The sequence below is a fragment of the Haemaphysalis longicornis genome, unplaced genomic scaffold, assembly GCF_048455015.1.
Source record: "Haemaphysalis longicornis isolate Haplotype H1 unplaced genomic scaffold, Haemaphysalis longicornis Haplotype H1 scaffold_12, whole genome shotgun sequence".
Taxonomy (NCBI): domain Eukaryota; kingdom Metazoa; phylum Arthropoda; class Arachnida; order Ixodida; family Ixodidae; genus Haemaphysalis; species Haemaphysalis longicornis.
This window is the reverse complement of record NW_027526225.1, coordinates 21,265,063-21,287,171: the sequence shown is the minus strand read 5'-3', so window position 1 is coordinate 21,287,171 and position 22,109 is coordinate 21,265,063. Positions and strand designations below refer to the sequence as shown.

At 46.7% G+C, this 22,109-nt stretch overlaps 1 protein-coding gene across 2 annotated transcripts in view; it reads left to right on the top strand.

Annotated features, from left to right (window-relative positions):
• LOC144162472 (protein zyg-11 homolog B-like) overlaps window positions 1–22,109 on the top strand; it is a 63,118-nt gene that overhangs the window by 18,727 nt on the left and 22,282 nt on the right. For both annotated transcript variants that reach the window (XM_077693012.1, XM_077693011.1), the window contains exons 5-11: window positions 1,133–1,399; window positions 3,624–3,732; window positions 8,072–8,212; window positions 9,778–9,954; window positions 13,599–13,652; window positions 18,107–18,217; window positions 19,387–19,528. In XM_077693012.1, the coding sequence (XP_077549138.1) occupies window positions 1,133–1,399; window positions 3,624–3,732; window positions 8,072–8,212; window positions 9,778–9,954; window positions 13,599–13,652; window positions 18,107–18,217; window positions 19,387–19,528 (1,001 nt within the window). The remainder of the gene's footprint in view (window positions 1–1,132; window positions 1,400–3,623; window positions 3,733–8,071; window positions 8,213–9,777; window positions 9,955–13,598; window positions 13,653–18,106; window positions 18,218–19,386; window positions 19,529–22,109) is intronic.

The window sequence follows — 22,109 nt, the reverse complement described above, 5'->3', positions numbered from 1 at the left end:
ATCTACCCCTCGATAAGAGGGTGGAGCCTTGAAGATTTTAGGCCCACTTCTGTGTGTGACGACATGTGATTACGTGTGTCAGTCCACAGGAACAGCTTCACGTCGAATTCGAACATGTTTCTGTGCATGCGCATTTGCAGTGTCTCTACCTTTGTCTCGGCTTTAGGTCTGTGCGAGGGGAGGAGGGTATTGTGTACACTGAGCATGCTTGCTGCTTTGCCACACATAAAGCCCTTATCCGCGCACCGTGGTGGGCTTGGTGTGTGCAATGTCAGCAACATTTCGTGGTGACCGTACGTGCTTTCCAAAAAACTTCGCAAATTATCATGTACGGTTATTCTTGATTTTCCGGAGATATCTGAAAAAGAAAAAGCGCAGGTTTGCTATTGCGGTTTGTTGAGCCATCTCTCCAAATGTTACTGCTTTTGTGCCCGAATTGCGGAAAGCTAGCAAAAGCGAAGATTGCTCTCCCATTCTTTACCTTTTCTTTCTTTAACTCTGAAAGGTTAGTGTGCTTTTTGGCTACGGAAGTGTGCTGGATTCTGCGCGGTCACGACACATGCCATTGATATGCATTGGAAGTCTGTCCCTAATCAGAAACTGTGGCATTGTTATTATAATTCCTTATTCAGAAGAGGGGGGGAAGTCAAGCTCTAGTCAGATAAAATACAGAGGGTGTTTGTTGCAGCTGCTGGAGACTACAGGCACTTTTTCGCAGTCACACGTTACTAGCAATTCACTCACAGTTGCGCCAAGTGTTTCACAGTGCGAAATCCTTCTTTTTTTCTTGTCATCCAATGGCTAAAATGGTGGAGAGCTGAGGGAATTCAAAACACCACACCCATAGCACGTGTGTGAATCCTGATATTTTGTCAATTATGTTTGGCCAGCTCACGTGGTGGTAAAAAAAGTTAGGATTTATATTTCTGCAGACTTCCATTGCGCGAGGCATTCTGAGAGGTGGGGCGCTGCGGTAGTGACAACTGACAGTGCGTGCAAAACCGGCCCTTGCAAGCTATCGTAAACTTGAGATCAACAAGCTCGGAGAAGTCTGCGTAGGGTCGAGCACCACCTGCGAGGAGTTTCATTGCCTCAGATTCCGCATTAGTGCCTCTGCCCCCGTCGCTCGCAGGGACATCTCTCCGCTGCTGCGGTGCCGCGAGCGGCTGCGCTCGCTGAGCATGTACAACCTGAAGAGCTGCGGCGGGGAAGAGGCGGTGCTGTGCCAGCTGCAGCGGCTGCAGCACCTGGACGTCTCGGACGACCGGGACCACCCCCTGGACCTGCTGCACCCCCTGCGGCACGACGTCTCCTGGCTGCTGCGGGAGCCCAGCCGCTTCCCACACCTCGTCTCCCTCGACCTCTCCGGCAAGGACGGCCTCACCGTGCAGGCCCTGCGGTGAGCCTCTGCTTCTTCCCGAACCAACGTCGGCTGTATTAACAGTGCCTGTCGCCGCCTGTTGCGTCAGCGCGGATCAGCGGAGCATTCAGCATCCTGGGGCCCTAAACACGGAGGCGTAGGACCGCCACCTCGTGAGGGCTGTATACATCTCGCTAATCGCTTCGCATTGCTTGTATTCACTGGCGAGGCGCGCGTGCATGCAACCGTGTGAGTGTGCTGTCACTGGTTATGTCGGGCTCCGCAGGATGGCGGTACTTGTCCGTGCTAAGCACATGACTGTGCTGGACGTTTTAATCTCTGCCCCACGGGATGCAAAGTATTGCCTTGAGTCCACTGTGAGGGCAAATAATTGCATTTCTGTCGACACCACCGTTAAAAATCGGGTTGAAACAGAGCAGACGACACACGCCGGTGTTTTTTTTTTCTTCCGAGTGTGGGCACAGTGGCCCAAGCCGCGCCATGGCCGTGGCACATCGGCCATGTCTGGGGCCGTTTCCAGTGTTGCCAAGCCAAGACATTGACATTTAAAATTTTCTACGAATACCACGTATAGTTTTCGTGAAGTGGCGCTGCCCGGCGAACAGAACTTAGGCTGGTGGCACGAGGAAAGGCGAGTGAACGGGGAAGGGCAGGAGAGAGCAGCAAAAAGTGGCCGTATCGCTGTTATCGGCTGACGCGATGGGCAACGTTATACAGGCGGCGTTGCCCTAATGGAGGGCAAAAAAAACCTTCTGCTTTCTACAGCAAGTGAGCGTCTCATAATTTTTTTTTCCTGAGCAGAGTGTGTCTCCGTTCGCGCTCGGATTTTACACGAAGGTTGCATTTTGTGGTGTGCTTTGTTTAAAGGTACCGTGAAGACAAAACGCAAGTTTGGTTCATTGAGGCTGCTTTTTCTTGACTTCATCTTGTGTGACAGGTGAATGGGCTGGCAGGTGAGCTACGAAGAGCTCTGATTCTGAGAAGCCATTGTGTGAAGGGTTGGCAGTTTGCCTGCAGAAGTAGTTAACATGGAAAGGTGAAGAAACAAAAGTAAACAAAGGGACTCAAACACCATGCAGCAGTTAAGATGTCCTTGATAAGTATCTCAAGGGGACGCCGTAATGCTTTCACCTTCAAAGCACGTAAGCGGACTTGAGTGCCCCAAGGAGCTTTTTCACCCCCATTTGGGTCACCCCATCTCACTCTAACGTCGGTTTTCTGCTATTTGTGGGTCAGATCTAGAATGGTAGGCATTGAAAACTCTTCTGCCGTTGGTTGCTTCTCTGGTGTGGTTTTCGCCACCTGTATCAGGCTGTTTTTTCTTCAGCCCAGTGCATTCCTCTTTGTACAACATTGTTTTTAACATTGTGCAATGCATAGGTCGGCAGGCCCACTCACGAGTGCATTCACGCACTCCCCCATCACCACTCACGAGTGAGGGGTGAGTGAGCCTCACCATTGTTTTGGGCTGACAAGTGTGAGTGAGCACGAGCCCCATTCGCAGTAAGCCCTGTTCACCACTCGCGAGTGCGAAAGCGACTCGCGGGGTGCTTCGCTCACCACTCGCGAGTGCGAGTGCCACTCGTCAGGAGCCCCGCTCATTACTCGCGAGTGCGAGTGCGCTCAACCACTCGCGAGTGGTGAGTCCAACTCGCCACACATGAGTGCTGAGCCCCGCTCCTCATGCATGATTGCACTCGCGCCACCCGGGTGATTTTGCGGGGCTTACCACGGTGATCGCCACTATTGCGCTTGTACTCGCTGAATTGGCTATTCGTCGCAGAAGCCGCTCGCTGTGATGGTTGTTAATGGCTTGATTGCTTTTAGCTTTGGAAATATGTCGTCACTGAGCTCCTGCTACGGAGAACCCTAGAATTAATTCTCTGGTGGCGTGTTAGCTTAGGAATATAGTTTAGATGGACCTCTGATGCCGTAATGCACAGATACTGTTCCGTTTTATGACCCATAGAGGGTCTGCTGCGTACACTCACGTGCAATGGGTGACGACGAGTGGTGCGCGCGAGCGCGAGTGAGTGCGAGTAGTGAAGACGAGGGTTGAGCATGAGCGCGAGTGAATGCAAGTGGGGAGTGCGAGTAGTGAGAATAAAGTGCGAGTGACCAGGGCGACTGGTGAGTGGGAGTGAGTGTGTGCGTGAGGAAAAATATATTTTTCTGTGTGAGTGAGTGGCGTGCAGATTTGCCGAGGTATGGTGCAATGCACCTTCTCGTCTTGTGTGTGCAGGACCTTTCTGGAGGCCCACCCAAAGATGAGCTTTCTGGGCCTGGTCCAGACGGACGCGTGCTTCGACGACTTCTTCACCCGGGAGCTTCCGGCCCGCTCCGACCTTGTGGTAAGGGGAGGGGATGGCGGGTGAAAATTTACCATCCCTTCCTTAAGACAGGGTGTCTAGCGACCGGGAAAACCGGGAAAACCGGGAAAAGTCAGGGAATTTTGCGCCACCGGGAAAAGTCAGGAAATTGTCAGGGAATTTGTCAATCAAGTAGTACCAGTCAGGGAAAACCACTTCGGGGCCTGCCCACAGTTTCAGTGTTGGGGGCCCCCGGGAAGTTACCGAACGCAACACGTTCGCGCGCGACGAAAGCGTGAACCGCATGAAACGTTTTCTGGTTTTTCTGCAAGCAAAAACGCGCCGCGCACGGGGCGCGCTGACGCCGCTGCGAAAACCACCTGCACGGTGCGTGTCGAGCGGCAGGCGCCGGCAACATGGCGGCTGCACCGGCCGCGGAGTAATGCACGGTAGCTCCAGCGACCGCTTCTAACCGCTCTTTAAAATGCTATTCAAGGCACAAACGCGCTTTCTTGTGCAGGAAAAGAGCCACCGCAGGCACGAAATCGTCGACGCGGCCGTGAAAATACCGCGCACGAATCGCGTGCAGAAACTCGCCGTGCGGCTCACGCAGCTCGCAGGTGGCTTGGGTTGCTGGTTGCACCTGCGCAGAGGGTCGATGTAGGTGGTCACCGTTGGTGCCCAAATCGCACGCACAAAGCGCTTTTTTTTTTTCAGCGAATTTTAAAAGTCAGCGCTTTTTTGGAGCTAATCTTCAAAGAACTTCTTTCTTATGACATCAGGAGCCAGAATTACCTAATCAAAAAGGAACTTGACATGATTTAGCGTGAACCGTGTGAGGCGTTTTCTGCTCGCGAAAATGCGCCGCGCACGTCACAGACGCTCTGACGCTGCCGCGGAACCGCCTGCACGCTGCGCGCGGTGCTGCCGGCAGCGGAAACATTGGCGGCGGCTTCGACCGCGAACTGGTGACGGGAGCTCGAGCGACCGCTTCTAAACGCTCTCTAAAATGCCACACAAGGCACGCACGAAGTTGCTTGTGAGGTAAAGGAGCTTATAATGTGGGCGAAAACGGTACTACAGTAGAATCTCGATGATACGATTCTGGGTGATACGAATTTCGGGATGATACGAATTTCTGAAAAGTCCCGGCGAAATTGCATTGTTTGCAATGGGAAAAAGTTCGGCTGTTACGAACGGACCTGCGCGGCCCGGCGGATGATACGAACGAGCCGGCGAGGCGCCCGACTGCCGAACAAGCAAGTGACGGCTCTCTCTCCCCATTTGTCACTCTTCTTTCTCCAGAAACGGCCGGGCTGTTGTTTTCTGCTCGCGAAAACGCGCCCCGCATGCCCCATGCGCGCCGCGAAACCTCTCGCAAGCTGCGCGCGCCGCGGCCGGCGGCGGCAACATGGCGGCGGCTTCGGCCGCGAAGTGGTACGGCCGCTCGAGCGACCGCTTCTAGCCACTCTTTAAAATGCCGCTCAAGGCAGACACGAAGTTGCTTGTACAGTGAAGGAGCTGATAACGTTGGCGAAAACGGTACTATAAAACATCATCCGCGCCGCTAGTGAAAGCGCCCATAAAATATCTGCCGGAGTGCTAAGCCTAAACATCTCGGGCGGAGCCAGCCGGCTGTCTCTAGCGTTTCGCAAGTCGTCAGCGTCATTTTCTGACCGAGGTAGGAGATACCGCGGGCGCAAAATCGTCCATGCGGCTGTGAAAATACAACGCGCGCAAAGCCGAGGCGTGCGAATCGCGTGCAAAAACGCACCATGCTGTTCACGCTTGACTGTTGCGGCGTGTAGCGAGCTTGGACTCCGTGAGTGAGGAGACAAGCGCGAAGCTAGGCGAAGCGTTACGTGCTCCAGAAAGGACTGCTTTGTGACATGGGGGTTTAAAAGAAACAGAAAAAATCACGGATTTGTTCACGCGAAAGTAAGAAAAGAAATAAACGAAAACTTTTTTCAGCGCTCAATTTTTTGGTCTGTGTTGGTTCATACGAATTTCGGATGATACGAATATCTTTCGCGGTCCCGCGAGATTCGTATCATCGAGATTCTACTGTATAAAACATCATCCGCGCCGCTAGTGAAAGCGCCCATGCAATACCTGCCGGGGTGGTAAGCCTAAACATCTCGAGAGCTTCGAAACTGCCGCCATGAGGCGAATCGTCGACGCGGGCGTTAAAAAATCGCACGCGCAACGCCGACGCGCCCGAATCGCGTCCAGAAATGCACCATGCGGTTCACGTTGCATCATGCATGTCGAGCCAGGACAATAAAAAAAAAAGCAAAAGGTGCTCGCTGAAGCGCAACTTGAAGCTTCTATCCCGCAAGATGAAATAAACTCTCTGAAGCCGTAACAGAAGGCAAGCAAATCTCAAACTGAACAAACTGAAGTTAATGTGTTTTGTATATGCTTTTTATATGTTTCACGGACCATTTACACAGAATGGCGTCTGTTGTATAGGTCAGGGAATTTTGTTTAAAATGGTCATGGAAAACATGGAAAAGTCAGGGAAATTGAATTAGGCAATTTGCTAGACACCCTGTAAGAAAGTTGAAGAAGAAGAAATGCGAAAGCTAAAAGTTCGTGTAACCTTTGCTAAAAGTGCGTCCAATCGGTCGTCAAACCTTCAATGACCCACATCGCAAATAAAGAAACGTACCCATGCGACGATTTTTCGTGCACCAAGTAAACGCATTTAAGGTCTTCGTTTCGTTGGCCTCTTTTACAAGTGATTTTTTTCTGAGACATTTATAAAGCATTGTTTTTTATATATTTGCTTTTTTTTGCTGACCTAAGAGTTATGCCAAAAAAAACAGCGACTACACTTATGGTTCACGAATTCGAGCGACGAACGATCTACATGTATACCGATATGTGGTTTATGGGGTAAAGGTGTACTGTTGCGGTCCTCCTTCATGATCAGTGTGTGTATTGTCTTACCTGTAACCGTTCCTTTTTTCGCGATTTTCCAGTAACCGTTTTGACACAATCAAAAAAGCCAGGTTTCACGCACACACCGTGTGTCCAGAGATGTTATCGGAGCTTTTCGGTGGGCCAACTGGTCTAAGGGGAAATGCTTCAGTTTTTTGACAGAATGCCGTTGGTCCCACCACGAAAGCTTCCACTTTTAAGGACACCCATGCCTATGGAAGTGTCTTGAGGGCATGAAATGGGCAAGCTGTTTGTTTCTGTTCATCCTGGTTCCTCTTCTTGCACGTGCTTTTTGGTCCTTGTGAAGCCAGTGTTTGCGCCCTTCTTGTCGCAATCGTGGTGGTTTTTAAATTGAACGCTACACCATTGCTGTAACATGCCGTGCTGTAGTGGAGAGCTTCACGAATACTTAAAGCCACTTAGGGTAATGGTGGGGGCCAGACAGTCATGCACTTGCCACGATGGCTTAGTGGCCAAGGCGTTATGACGAAGTGTCTACGACGTCACAGAGTCGCGTTTGGGTGATTGGCCGTGGTAGAACAAGGCCACCGCCAAGGAAAATGACTGGGCGATTGTAGTGGAGCCTCTACTTCTGTTTGATTGCATCCCTCAAAGGCTAATGAGCAGTTAATTAACACGGTGGTGCGTACCTTTTGTTGCCGGCATCTATTACGTCACTTGTGCCTGTAATACGTCGGCGTAGCATGAAACCTGAAAGTGTCAATACTTCTCAATAGAACTTTGTTCAGTTTGAAGGAACTAGTTCTTGGTAACTCACTCAGCCCCATTCCAGCTGCGAAAGATGTTTCTTTAACCGAAAAGCATAAGCAATGTCAAAGAAATTTTCTATTTCACATTGCCGGGACATAATATGGGTCATTGCTAAAAGCATAGTTACCAGGGTGTTAACGGCACATCAGCATTCAAGTGGTGTGATTAAATGTAACTAGAGGCGCCACTACAATCACCGAGCCGCGGTTCTTCGCGGTGGCTTTGGTCGAGAGCTGCCAGTCGCGCAAACAATACTCTGCGACGTCACAGAGAAGTGCCGAAAAGTGGCTCGAGAGTCGACACAGCTGGATATGCTTTTCTTAATATCTCGACTATTTCTTTGAAGCGAGGGGCGCCCACACTCGTGTGGGGCTCGCACTTGCACTCACACTCGCCAGTCCAAAACGATGGCGAGGCTCACTCACCACTCACTCATGAGTGGCGAGTGGGGGGTTGTGTGACTGCACTTGTGAGTCAGCCTGCCGACCAATGGTTCTTAATGAACCAAACTTGTATTTTGTCCTTGTGGCCCCTTCAGCGCAAACACCGCTAAAGCACTGCTGCCTGTAAAAACTGAAGGTCCCGCAAACAGACGCGACTGCAGCTTCGCTACACCTAGGTAGGAGAGACGGGCGGTGTCCTTACTGTGCTCTCGGCTCTCTCGCAGATAACTGGCTGTGCGGATGAGCGGCAAATACTGGAGGCCCTGAAGCGGTACTCGGACCGGCCATACTACGTGCAAAAGTCTCTCTACTACCTCTATCAGTACACGTTAACCTACTCGCAGCCACGAGTGGACGTCATCAAGGTATGTCGGGTTTTTTCCAGGGTGTGGATACAGTTTCGCAACTTGCAGGAATGTAGTTTGGGGACTTCTTTCCCCGACCGTTTAGCTTAGGGCTGCCACATTTGTCTTACCTACGGCTAGAATGGCGGAGACTATTGCCTGTGGAACGGAGCTTGTTTGGGAAGTCACTATGTCAGAATGCAAGGCTGCCTAGGAGCTGTGTTGTGGCTTGAGACACCGTCATAGCTTCAAAAACAGCAGAAAGTCATGGGTATGACAACAAGTACAAGGGAAATGTTTTTGTTTCTTTTCTTCAAATATGGCGAAGCTAGAATTTGTAGAAAGAAAAATGTGTTATGTTTAAAAAGGTGAGAAGAGGAAGGGAGTTTGTAGTGTGATACCATGCCTCGAAACGTTACATAGGTTGCAGGGTCCGCTGCATTTTGGCATTGATGCTTAAAATATTGTTCTCTGGAGCACTGACTGCTGCTTTTGCGAACTAAAAGACCCAAAAAGCAGCTTGCCGGTATCCGCGAGCTATACAGAACCCACCTGTAAATACTTTTTCTGTTGCGTAAAATGGCTTTGATGTCTAGGCAGAAATCCTCTACACCTCTCCATACAGGCAGAAAGGAAATAAATGGTGAAATATTTTACGTGCATTTTGGGTACATTCAGTTTTTTTTTTTTTTTTTTTAAATCCTGTTTCTGCCACTCTGCCCCATTTTTGAAGATAAGAGTGTGAGATATGCCATGCATGCTGAACGAGGCTGTTGTGAATTATGCAGGCGTACAGTTTGACAAACATGGGAGTGCAAAGATGAAAAAAAAAAAAGATGAAGTAAAATTGCTGGCCACCTCAGCAACTACCGTGATTTCGCGCTTATAACCCGCACCAAAAATGTGAGACTTTCAGGGGTGAAGTAGAGGTGCGGGTTATATGCGAGGTATTTCCTTCGGTGCTGCTTCACTGCAATGCGCATTGGGCCGTGATGCCCCTACAGCAGTAATGGCAGCTGAGCCACTGTTATGCCACTGACAGTGCTTATTTTGCACACACAGCTCAACAATATACCAACCTGAAAAAATGTACGCAGCAAGTCATATAGTTACGTAGTCAACTAGGCAAGTTCTTTTGCATAAACAAATGTGTAATGTTGCTTGAGTAGTAGCTTTGGTCCATCCTTTTATGCATAAAATATGCAGGCAATACGCGGGGATACATTTTTTTTTTATTCGTCGACGGAAAGTGGAAGTGCGGGTTACCTTCAGGGGCGGGTTATATGTGCGAAAATACGGTATTATGTGGAATGTGGCTGTTGCTGTTGAGCATGCTGAATGAGGTGTTTGTGAGGTGTGAGCCTACTAGTCGGACGGAAACACTGGAGAGCGAGGACGAAAAGGTAGTTAAACGCCTCAACAACTATGTTGTGGAACGCAGCTGACCCTGCTGGGCATGCTGAACAAGAAGTAGTAGTTTATTTGTTTAGCGACGCGATTGTGAAGTGTAAGTGTACTGGTGTGTCATAAACACACAAGGGTGGAAAAAGTGCTTTCCGCCCTGACGAGTGTGGGGTGGAACGCAGCTGATCCTGCCGGGCATGCGCGAGCACCCGCGGGTGCTGGCAATCCAGATGGCGGCGACGGCGTGCCTGTACAACCTGTCCAAGGGCACCCTGGGCCAGAAGGTGCACCCCCGCTGGCTGCGCCAGATCGTCACCCTCACCCTGGCCGCCATGGAGAACTTCCCCCGGAACCAGCAGGTACTATCGGGGCGCTGTTGGAACGCCTCTCTGCCTTGTTAACAGCTCCCTCTCCCCCTCCAAAGCTCCGTGGTTCTGTCTATGTTGGAGCACCAGTCGTGAGCGCAGGAAGTTACCGTATTTACTCGAATCTAACGCGTACCTTTTTTCCAGAAAAATAGGTCCCAAAATCACAAGCTTGTTACAGTCGGGTACGACTCAAAACTGCGGCGCTGTATCGCCATCAACGTCTCAAGATGGCTGCTTGACTACTGAACGTGTAGCCAGCGTTTTGTAGTCGGTGCAAATATGCCTTTGTTGTCTGCGTAGTCTTTTTTTTTGCGTTCCTCTGTTCTTTCCGCCATGGAATTTCCCACAGCAAAGACACGGCGGGTTCACCGTGCTGCTGCGTTCAAGAAGAAAGTAATCTTGTGCGCGGGAAGCGATGGAAATCGGGCCACATCACATGCGTTCAGTGTTCGCACACTCGCGTGCAGGACTGGCGCCAACAGAAATAGAAACTTTTCGCAAGCAAGGCAACACAGAAAGGGTTCTGTGGACCAAAGAGGGGGCGATATTCCCAAATAGAAGATCCGCTGGCGGAGTACGTGCAGCAGCAGCGAGCGGCTCAGAGACCTTGACTTAATTGTGCCCAGTTCACTGGTACCATGTTCAGCTGCAGTTTTCTTTTTTTTTTTCCCTGGCGGTGTCAGTTGACACCATGGCGCATGGAGAACAAATCCGAAATTTCTAGTTTTCTGGCATGCCTATTGCGATAAACATCACTATTGTTGCGTTTTAGTGTGAGCTGGACTCTACAAAGAAGAGGTTGTGGAGAAGACAAAACTACGACGTTGAGGCGTAAAAAAATGGAGTTCCTAGTTTTACTCAAAAGCTTGTAAATCTATAGATATGCGCACTATGAAGCTCACCTTTTGTTATCAGGCTCATGTGGTCATAAAATTTACAAAAACATGCAAAAAAGATGTTTCTGCTCAACATAAATTTTTTAATTGCCAGATGTTCGAGTGTGTTGGCTCATTAATAGGTCAGTTAATACTTGAACTACCAGCTCTGTTTTTTGTATGTGGGCTTATGGAGCCCTAATCATTGAGAAAACATTCAGAGAACATTGTTTTTCATGAAATAAATAAAAAAATGGGGCTTAAAGGGTTCAGAAAGCTGTTGCCAAATAAATCTAGAAATGTGAATCAGTTTTAAAAAAGGTTTCTTTTACTCAAAAACAAAATTTATATCTGCAATCAGAATGAGAAACTACTAATGTCTGTGAATTTTTATTGTCGTAACTGTGAGAATGTTTTCGCTTTAAGTCCTTTTTCCACCCTCCCTTAACTTCCTGCAAGACCCTATTTAGTTCATCACTGCTGTTGGTGGATTGTCTAAAACGGTTTCTTGATTCATTTACCTCAGCATGTATGACTGTAGTGCTCCCTTTTGTGAGGCAAGAACATCAGAAGCAGAGCTGAGCCTAGAAAACATTCCGAGCAACATCCTGTTGAAACTTAGTAAAGCCTACAGGAATATGTTGTGAATATTGAGGTGCTTTGCAGTTGCCACGTAAATCAGAGTAATATAATTTATTCAAACTGGGTGGAACTGTGAATGTGTGATTTTTTTTTGCTTTTCTAATGTTTTCGTTGGCATGCTGGCTGACTTTTACACTCTATAATTTATCCGCCATAAATGTTGAGACTTTTTTCTCTCTTTAGCATAAATGTCAATAAGCACAAGTAGAAAATAATTCTGCAGAAATTTAGAGCATTATCTACGAATGTAGCATTCTTATGCCGTCTGTCTTGAGTGTATTTTCTAGCCAAATTTTGTTTTTTTCTATATCCTGTCCGACCAATTAACTCCAATTACACTAATTATAACGATTATAGGTGAAACTTTTTTTGCGAAATCTTCAATATTGTGGTGCCATGGGTTATACGTTTTGCCATTTTCCAGAATTTTTTAATACTTCTCTTATTTTTATTTTTTCAAAATTTTGCGTGGCCAATTATCTCAATTTACGTTATTCTAACGATCACATTCGGAACTTTGGCTAAATCTGCAATATTGTGGAAATGCAGGGCGTTACGTGGTTTGCCATTTTCCATAATTATTTTATTTTTTTCTTATCTTTTTAGTTTTTCAAAATTTCATCCAACCAATTAGCTCCATTTACTCAATTATAACGATTACAGGGGAAACTTTCACAAAATCTACATTATTGTAGAAATGCTGTGCGTATACGTTGTGACATTTTCCGTAATTTTTTTGTATTGTATTTTTTAATTTTTTTTTTTTTTTCAAAATTTTGCTTGACCACTTATCTCCATTTGTGTTATTTTAACAGTTACGTTTGAAACTTCTGCGAAATCTGCAATATTATGGAAATGCAGGGCGTTACACGATTTGCCATTTTCCGTAATATTTTTATATTTTTCTTATATTCTTGGTTTTTCAAAATTTCATTCAACCAATAATCTCCATTTATGCAATTGTAATGATTACAGGTGAAACCTTCGCAAAATCTTCAATATTGTAGAAATGCCATGCAATCGTGAAATCTTCAATATTGTGTAAATGCCATGCGATATACATTTTGACATTTACCACAATTTTTTAATATTTTTGGTATTTCTTAGTTCTTCAAAATTTCGTTCAACCAATTATCTCCATTTACGTTATTCTAACGATTACATTTAAAACTTTGGCGAAATCGGCATTTTTGTGGAAATGCAGGGCGTTGCACGCTCCTGGCTGTGGGGGTGCTCGGGGCAAAGAATGCCTACGCGTTAAAAAGGGAAGCAATGAACACTTTTCTGCTTCTTGTTTCGCAGGTTGATTTGCTTCCTGGCTTGATTCTATAATTGCTTATCTGCGGTGTTCTTAGTACCCATAGTGCACAGTATAAATATGTACAACCGTTATTCTGGTACAAGCATGATTTCGGAGTAGCATAGAAATAGTTGTCCCCCCCAGATTGATTTCTAACTGTTTGTGCAGTTCAGGACTGGCTCTGTGAATATTTAATGTTCCTTGACCGTAATGTGTAACATCCTTGTGCTTGTTCACAGAGGAACCAATTTCAAATAGGTATCTGATGAGCCGTGCGGTAGTGTTAAAGTTGAACTTCTGTGGACTGTCCTGTCTTCAATAACATGGACGTTCAATACATTAAAAGAGATGTACATCTGAATGTCGGTAAACATGCAGTAATTTTTTAAATGTGCCTCCTATATCTGAGACCGCATGAGTTAATTTTCCAAACTCTGGAAAAGCTTGAGATATGTTACTGGAATTACGTGCAGAGAAATTTTAAAAAGCCTCATTCTCTTTCACTCTCTCATTATTTGTCAGCTCTCTGTACGGCAGTTTTTGCTAGGATTGTAATTTCTGTAGATGGTCTTTGTAAATATCGGGGCATTTCTGATGACAAAAATGTAGTTCAGAACAAAGATCTCATTGCTCTTTGTTTTCTGCTGTTTTCAAAGACTTGTTAGTGCTTACTCGCTCAAGATAGCGCACATTCGTTAACATTGTAATTATCTGTAGTCTCTCTAATGTACTTACATGCAGTGTTGGTACCACTGGCGGTCATTACTAAAGGCTCACTTTTTTTTCTCTCTCCCTCTCTTTCCTGCGGTCGTCATCAGCTCCAGAAAAACACCTTGCTGACGCTATGCAGTGATCGGATACTCCAGGATGTGGTGCGTAGGCTGCCATTCATGCACTTTTGCACTTTTTAGCACTTTTTGCATTTGCACTTTTTCGACTTTTTTGTTAGTTAATAATTTTTTATGGTGACTGAGCTAGATCGTGCATCTTAGATATACTTTATCCTTAGCCCACAACGGAGCGCAGTGCGAGTTGAAAATTACAAGATAATGATAATGATTTGTGAGATTGGGACTCCTCAAGAATATCGAGCACTTTTGCGCACATTGGACTTTTCTCTGGTAGTTGTTTGCCGTGAACAAACAACTTGTCTGCATACAGCAGACGGCAGCCCCATCCCATCTGTTGCGCTGCAGTGCAATCCCATTGATAAAGCCGGGGGATGTGGGTTCGATTCCCGGCCGCAGCGGCCGCTTTTCTGATGGAGGCGAAAAGCAAAAACTCCCGTGTGTACGAGATTTCGGCACACGTTAAAGATCTCCAGGTGGTAGAAATTAATCCGGAGCCCTCCACTACGGCGCACATCATCGCCTGTGTAGAGGCTGTGCGTTGAACCTCAGATACAATCAAGTCAATCAATCCCATTGGTACGATCACAGCTAATACAAATTTTAGTATGATAAGAATTTGAAAAATTTTCTGGCTGGAGTACGTTGCATTTAGTAGGCTTAAATTTACTTGTTACGACTACATTTCGGAGTCACAATAGATGCTACAATTCAACGAGTGCCACTGCAGCAATAAAATTGTCTCGGAAAAGGGCTCTGGCTCGCGTTGTAATTTGCGTGTTTAAAAACGAATTAGACAACAATTTGCTGCTAAGACAACTCTATGATGCTGCAGAGTTTGGTTCCAGTCACTGTCATTGATAATTAGCATTTGCAGCTTTAAGAAGAGTAGTGTGAGGCCACTATTGCTGTAGTCATTCAGCGGCCAGAAAGGGCACGGGAAAATGGCTTTAAAATGGGCTGTAATGCGAATTTCCCAAACCGTATTGCCGTGTGCACGTCTGTTAGGATAAAAATCGTATTGCAGCAAGTTTTTTTGTGCTCGCAAACTCAGAAGTGGGCTACATTGGTGTTTATTGGAAATTATCGCACCTATTTGGTCATGAATGACTATGCCAGTGTCTCGGTAGTTCCGGCTGCTTTTTTGTGGAGCTCTGGCTGCCTTTTATTTTTTTCGCCTTTTATTTTTTTCACATGAAGGAGAAAGTGGGTATGTGAATTTTATTAACTCTCATATAATAAGGCTGTTCCATTTTTGATCGGAAAAACGTAGTCCGAAGACTTGTTAAGAAAGCATCCCCGCTTCGCGTGCTTTGTTCGCTTGCTGACATGTATTGCGTTCATACGGATGCAAAAAAAACTGTGTAAATTATATTGAAGTTCATTTACTGTATGGCTACTGCACAAGTGAAGAAATAGGCAAGCGTTTCTTAAGGTGGCGCAAGGGCCTTTGGGTCTGAAAAATTGCCCCCAAAAAGCTTTTTTTTTTGGGGGGGGGGGATTTAGTTTATCTTGATTTGCAGTTTTTTTCTCTGAGAATTCGGTACTTGGAACAGTACCAGGTACATATAAAAGCCATAGAGGCCTGATTTAAACAAAAAAATTACAATTTTTTTTATAATTCCCCTTTTCCACGCCACAAGCGGTAGCGCAAATGATAGGAAATTCTCGAGAGGTAAAAACCTAGTACCGTATTTACTCGCGTAATCCTCGCACTCGCGTAATCCTCGCACCCCTAATGTGAGCCAGCAAAACTTGGATTTTTTGGTTCCTCGCATAATCCTCGCACCACCAACTTTGCAGCGGCGAACGTTGCCTGCTCGCGAAACCCGCATGGTGCATGCGCTCTCCAACACGCGCCCTCCCCCGCCGCCTCTCCGTTCGGCGGAGAGCGCTGTGTATTCAAGGCCATCCAGGAGCCCTAACCACCTGCACGGCTACACCCTAACAGGCGCTCAAACACGCTACTCACACTGTCCTTGAGCCGGTTTCGCATGCGCGCAACTAGACGGCGTTCGCGCAGCCCGCTGTCGTGTCGTCGTGTCGCCGTTGTGGTCCCGTCGTTGAGCAGCAGCAGTCAGTGAGTCACTCGCATCAGTGGTGGATAGCTCGCTGCCATTATGAGAACTTTTTGATCGCTTTGTTTTATGCTTGGTGCCAATCTGTTTGCTTTGTGCTTGGTGCCGTTTCGCCATGGGGAAGAACGCCAGCTACACTGCCACTTTCAAATTGAAAGCGATAGAGTACGCGATCGAACACAGCAACCGCGTCGCCGGCAAGCACTTCGGCGTGCCTCGCGGCAATTTCATGAACGCTGATCAACGGGAGACTGTTTACGATAAGATAAAAAGAAATAGCTGCTGTTGGCAACACTGAGCTTACATATACAAAAAACGACCGCTACATTTAGCGGGATTGGCAGAAGGCAAATTGGCAACACTGTGCACCGAATTTTTTTCCCCCGCATAATTCTCGCATCCCTAACTTCACATTGACTTTTCCGAAAAAAAAGTGCGAGGATTATGCGAGTAAATACGGTATGTATGCACGTGCAGCTAGGAAGATTTTTTTTTTTTTTTCGCTGTGAAGCTGAACGTTTGAACCATCTAATAAGGAAAGGAGATTTTGCATTTTCTGTTTCAGTAGTTGTTTAATTAGTGTTATATTTATCTGGCTAGCAGGAGTACTTAAAACGTAGATGTTAGAACAATTAGGGAGATTTTTAGCTAACTCCAAAACTAATTACCTTGCATCACAGCTTTTTGTAAATCGCCCATCCGTTCCTCTGCCCTTTTCACTTAGAGTGAGAGAGCGAGCCTCGGATCTGAGCGCTTCGTTTTTAGATGTGTACAGATCATCCTTTTCAGACATTTTACCTCCTTGGAAAGTTCGTCCTGTGTCCTCCGACCTTTCTTTTATGAAACTTGACAAAAATCGGGTACCGCGAGCTGCAATACTGCAGTACTTTCTGTCTCTGCAGTTTAAATACCCACTTGCAGAATTTTACAGTGACGCGTCTAAAACCTCCACTATGGTCTCCTGCGCTGCTCATGGTCCAAATTTCAGTGCAGCCAGAACCATGAGCGTCCACACAACAATTTTTTCAGCAGAAGCATATGGAATTTTACTGATTGTACGACACATACTTGAAAATCAAATTCCAAAGTCTATCATCTACACAGATTCCTTGAGTGTTGTTCGTGCACTGTCATCGCATACACCCCCCAAAAACCACATAGTTAATCTTGTATTTAACACTATCATGTCTGTGTATGCGCAGAAGCATCAGCTGCTCCTCTGCTGGGTCCCAGGACACGCTGGGATCGCTGGAAACGAGTTGGCAGACGAGAGGGCAGCTGCTGCTGCACTCAGGAACACTGTAGACATAACAACCGTACCATATACAGACCTCAAGCCACACATAAGACAACACTTGCGTAGAACATGGCAAACACACTGGAGTGAACAGACAGATAACAAGTTACACGTTATAAAACCACGCTTGGGACCATACACCACTGACACACGCAACAGACACACAGAAGTTGCCTTGGGTAGGCTGCGGATAGGGCACACCCATGCAACGCACTCGTATCTGCTGACGGGATCTTCTAGACCCCAGTGCAGCAGGTGCGGAGAGGCCCTATCCATAGTGCACATACTAATCACATGCAAGGCACTTCACACAACACGACACAAACACTTCAGAGAACTCTACAGACAACATATTCCCCTACATCCATCGTTTTTCCTAGGTGACGATGCCATTGTTTCCTTGAAACGTGTGTTTGAGTATTTGTCAGACGTCAAGTTTTTTAACCTCATTTCCTATCACGCATCATGAAATCTGGCCCTATACACCAGCCATGCTCATTGTCGTTTTGTGATTTTACTTTTGTTTTTGCTGACTTTACTTAGGGTTTAAGGTTTCACCCCTCATATATGACTATTGTTTTGGCGCTCTTTGCCCCAGTTGGCCTTGCGCCATAAACATCCAACCATCATCACCTTGCATCACAACTAATTGGATATTTGAAATCAGCTAAACAAACTGAAGTAGTCCATGAAGTTTCATCAAAATTGATTGGAAAGCAAAGTTTCTAAGAGTCTTTCAACAATTTCATAGCAAAGAAAACGTTTTCGTAACAGTTTTTGCAGGTGCAAGTGGATGAAGCAAATACGCCAGTTCTGTACGCATTTTTGCGTGTTTTATTCATTTTTGCTTATATGCGAATTTTGGATGATACGAACATTATTTCACTACCCAGGGAGATTCGTATCACTGGGATTGCACTGTACCTTATAACGAAACCATACCAACGTGTGCGACTGTCATCCTTAGCTGTTTGCTGATCCGTCGCATGACACTTAACATCTTAAATTTCGAACTTGCTGCTTGGTATCTGGTACCCAAAGCAAAGCTAGCTTTCTTATTCAACTGGAGGGGGTGATTGTTCCTCTTTCTCTTTCGGCAACAGACCTTCGACAGGTATCACTGTGCCCGGCTCGTGATGGACTCGCTCCTGGCGTTTGACGACCCTTCCATGAACCGCATGTCGGTCGCCATCTGCTCCATCCTTGCTGCCAAGGTGAGCGTGTGGCAGGGAGGGGATCACGTGTCACGACTCACGTGACGCTGCACTTCTCAGCACACGGCTAACTGAGGAAGCTGGACAAAAATAATCTTAAAGAAAGCGAGGCGTGTATGAAAGCTAGAGGAATAAGCTCACGAGTCACACTCCTGGGAGAAGGTTGATTTGACGATGGATCACATCGACGCTGCCCTTTACCCATCTCCCTTTCACCCCTAAGAGCAGGAAAAGGTTTTTGGGGAAATTGAGCGAACGATTTGATTTGTACAGCCAAATACTACAGAGTAAAGTGTGACTGGGCTCTAAGGGTGTAAGGCCGAAAAACAAGACGTTTTGGAACAGAATGTGTTATGTTCGCTCTGAAAAAAATCTGGAGGACTCTCCTCTCTTCCCCATCTTCTCACTAGAAACTGTAAAACCTGCAATCTGTATTTTTTTCTTCTTTTATTCTCTTTTATTTTCTTTTGAGTAGCAGAGCTTAGCACCGTGTCAGGCTGTTGTCCAAATTCTGGTTAAATCTGAAAAAAAAAAAAAAAGATACATCCTGGAAATTAACCACATAAACCATGTAATATTTTTACGCACATTCTATTTTATAGCTTTTGACTTTTGAATTATATGGTTGGCCGAAGTAATTAAGGTGAAAAGAACCGCTCAGTTTTTATTTGCTTTGCCAAGAGAGTACGAGGCAATATTTCCATCGCAATGATTTCTTAAAGTGTCGAGCATTGATGCAAGAACCATAGCCATTTTGATGTGGCTTTTTAGACACTGAATTAAAATACTTGTGAGAATGCCATTGCACTTTTACTGAAACGCACGTTGTTAGTGTTTCTTTCAGTGGTTGTGAAGTTTTCGGTCTTTCGGGTTGTCTAGCTGGGACACTTTTTCTCAGGCCATAACGACTGCAAAGCAAAGGATTCGTTTTAAGTTAGGCTTGCAAGTAAAGAAACGAAATGGTGATGATGTCCAGCCCATAAGCACAACCATATACCTAACAGGCCCACCATTAGGGCGTAAGAGAGTGGGGCAGCACCAGCACAAGTGTTGGACAAAAAGAAAAATGATAATGTTATAGAACTGCGATGTTTAGGTGATTGTGAAGATTCCAGTTCGTAGTTTGTGTGATGGATCTCTAAATCACTGCCCCGCCTTTTCTGGCGCAGATCTCGACGTCGGAGACCTCCTCGCTGGGTGCCAAGCCGGAGTACATGGAGCGCCTGCTACGCATTGTGAAGACCAAAGTGTTCACCCACGAGGTTGACATCATGATGAAGTTCACACTGAGTGCACTCTGGAACCTGACGGGTAAGGAATGATATTTTCACCCGACAGCTCGCCCAACAGCTGGTGGGTGATCTGAGGGCCCGAGCCAAAAAGTGGGGCCCGTCTGCACGTATGGAGTACGAGGAAAGGGTAGATAGTACGAGTCATTTCATCTACAAGCCCCCAGGCCTAAACAGTGAGGACTGTGCTGTTTGTAGCTATAGAAAAACGAGAGGAGGCAGGAGGGAAACTGTTTTTTTTCTCTCTAAAACCTGCCATAACAACCCTGGCCTGCACCCAGGAGAATGCTTCGAGCGGTTTCGCACGCCACTCAGATATCGGTAAAGGGGTTGCAAGCATAACGCAAGAGAAAAAATAAATATCTTGCAGTTTTTTTTTTTTTTTTTTTTTTTTTTGTGGCGCCAGAAACTAGCAAAATAGTTGTGGACTGGAACGGCCGGAAAGTGGGTAAAAGTTCTGGATTGCGAAGGGTTAAGGGGGGACGTGGCAAGTAAAATGACTTTTTTATTTATGGACCAAATTGAATCAAATTAAGAGAATTTATGTAGCTATTCGTTCTAATAAAAATACTGAAATCAGATTAAAGATACCTTCTATAGTTTTTAAGTTAGAAGACTAATTACCTAAATCTTGCAATCAGCATAATTAACTAATTAGGCAAGAAGTCAACATCAGTGGAATCTCGGTCATACGAATTTCAAGGGGCGGCAAAAATATTCGTATCACCCGAAAATTCGTATCATCAGAAAACGAGAAAAAATGGAAATGTGCCGCGCATGCGGCGGCAACATGGCGTCGGCTCTTGCGTGAAGAGGTGCAGGTAGCTTCAGCGACCGCATCTAACCTTTTGTTAAAACGCAGCTCAAGATGTAAACTAAATTGTTCATGCGGTGACAAGGAGCTGACAGTGTTGGAGAAAACTGCACTATAAAATATCCGCGCCAAATATCCGCCGCGGAGGTGGCACAGCCAGCTGCTGCGCGCGCTTTCAAACTGCCGCCCTGAAGAGCGCGTCTCCCCATTGGCGAAAGTCGGCAGGCTCCTCCCACTGCCGCGCATCATTTTCCGAGCGAGGTAGCATCAGTAGCATCTGACGCAGGGGCGAAATCGTCGACACGGGCGTCAAAAGAACGCGCGCTCATTGCCGACGCGACGCACGCTCACGAACACAAGCGTGAACGGCATGCAATTCGTGCGCGTCGGCGTTGCGCGTGCGTTATTTTCACGCCTGCGTCGACGATTTCGCCCCTGCGTCAGATTCTACCTCGCTCGGAAAATGATGCGCTACGCGCACGGCAGTGGGGGTAGCCTGCCGACTTGTTCCATTGGGGAGGCGCGCTTTTTACGGCGGCAGTTTGAAAGCGCTCCGGACAGCCCGCCGGCCCCGCCGGAGATGTTTAGGCTTACCACGGTAGCGGATGCGGATATTTGATCGGCGCTTTCCCTAAGCGCGCGGACGATGCTTTGTAGTGTCGTTTTCGCCCACATTATCAGCTGCTTTACTGTACAAGCGACTTCATTTGTTTCTTAACTGGCATCTTAAAGAGCGATCAGAAGCGGTCGGTCGAGCTACCCGCACCACTTCGCGGCCGGTGACGCCGCCATGTTGCCGCCGCGCGCAGCATGCGGGTCGTATTCGCGGCGGCGTCAGCGCGCCTGCGGCGTGTTTTCGTGAGCAGAAAACGCTCCATACGGTTCACGCTTCAACATAATAGACGCGCAAGTGGCGCAGGCAAGGCGACAACAGGATAGGTCGAGCGCGGGGCATAGACGTAAGCGAGGAATGCGAAGGCAAAATGGCGAGGGTATTCGCCCTCAGAATTGAGGGAACGCTTGATTGCCGCGGTTTAATCAAGACGTATAATACAAAAAAAAAAAAGGAAGCTAGAGGCACCCGAGCTGCAGCCAGCGGAAACGAAAGGTACAGAGAGAAGAGACTGCGGCGGGAGATAAAATAAGGGAGGGAGAAAGAACAGGCATCGAGAGGGCGAAACTTTCGGTTCGTTCGGAACAGCACCTCCCCACGAGGAGGATTACCGCCAACGGGGGAGGACTAATGCTTTCGTGCCCACGCACAACCAAGGCCGCACGGCCGCACTAACACTCCCGCCTCCCGTCCACGCCGCAGTCGTCTGCTCGCGCGTTCGTATCACCCGCACCGGAGTGATAAATGCGTACGGATCATCCGAATTTTTTTACATTGCACACAATGCATTTTGGCCGGGAAATTTCGAAAATTCGTATCACAACGAAATTCGTACCAACCGAATTCGTATCACCGAGATTCCACTGTAGATTTTTGCGTCAGTGTGATCAGAAATGTCTATTCTGTGCAAGGAAGCTATTAGATTATTGCATTATATCCTTTAGGCATAAAGAAAGAACAAGAAAAGTTTCACCTTCCTTTCAAAATCAGAAATAGTCTCATGTCAAAAAGAAAGTGAAACTTATGTCTTTCTTTTTGGATACTTAAAGGAAATAAAGCAATAATCAAATAGCTTACTTGCACAGAATGGACCTTCCTGGTGATGCTGACACAAAAATCTTGTTGAGTTCTTGCCTAATTAGTTAATTAATCTTGTGACAGCTCTGTGAAGGTAAT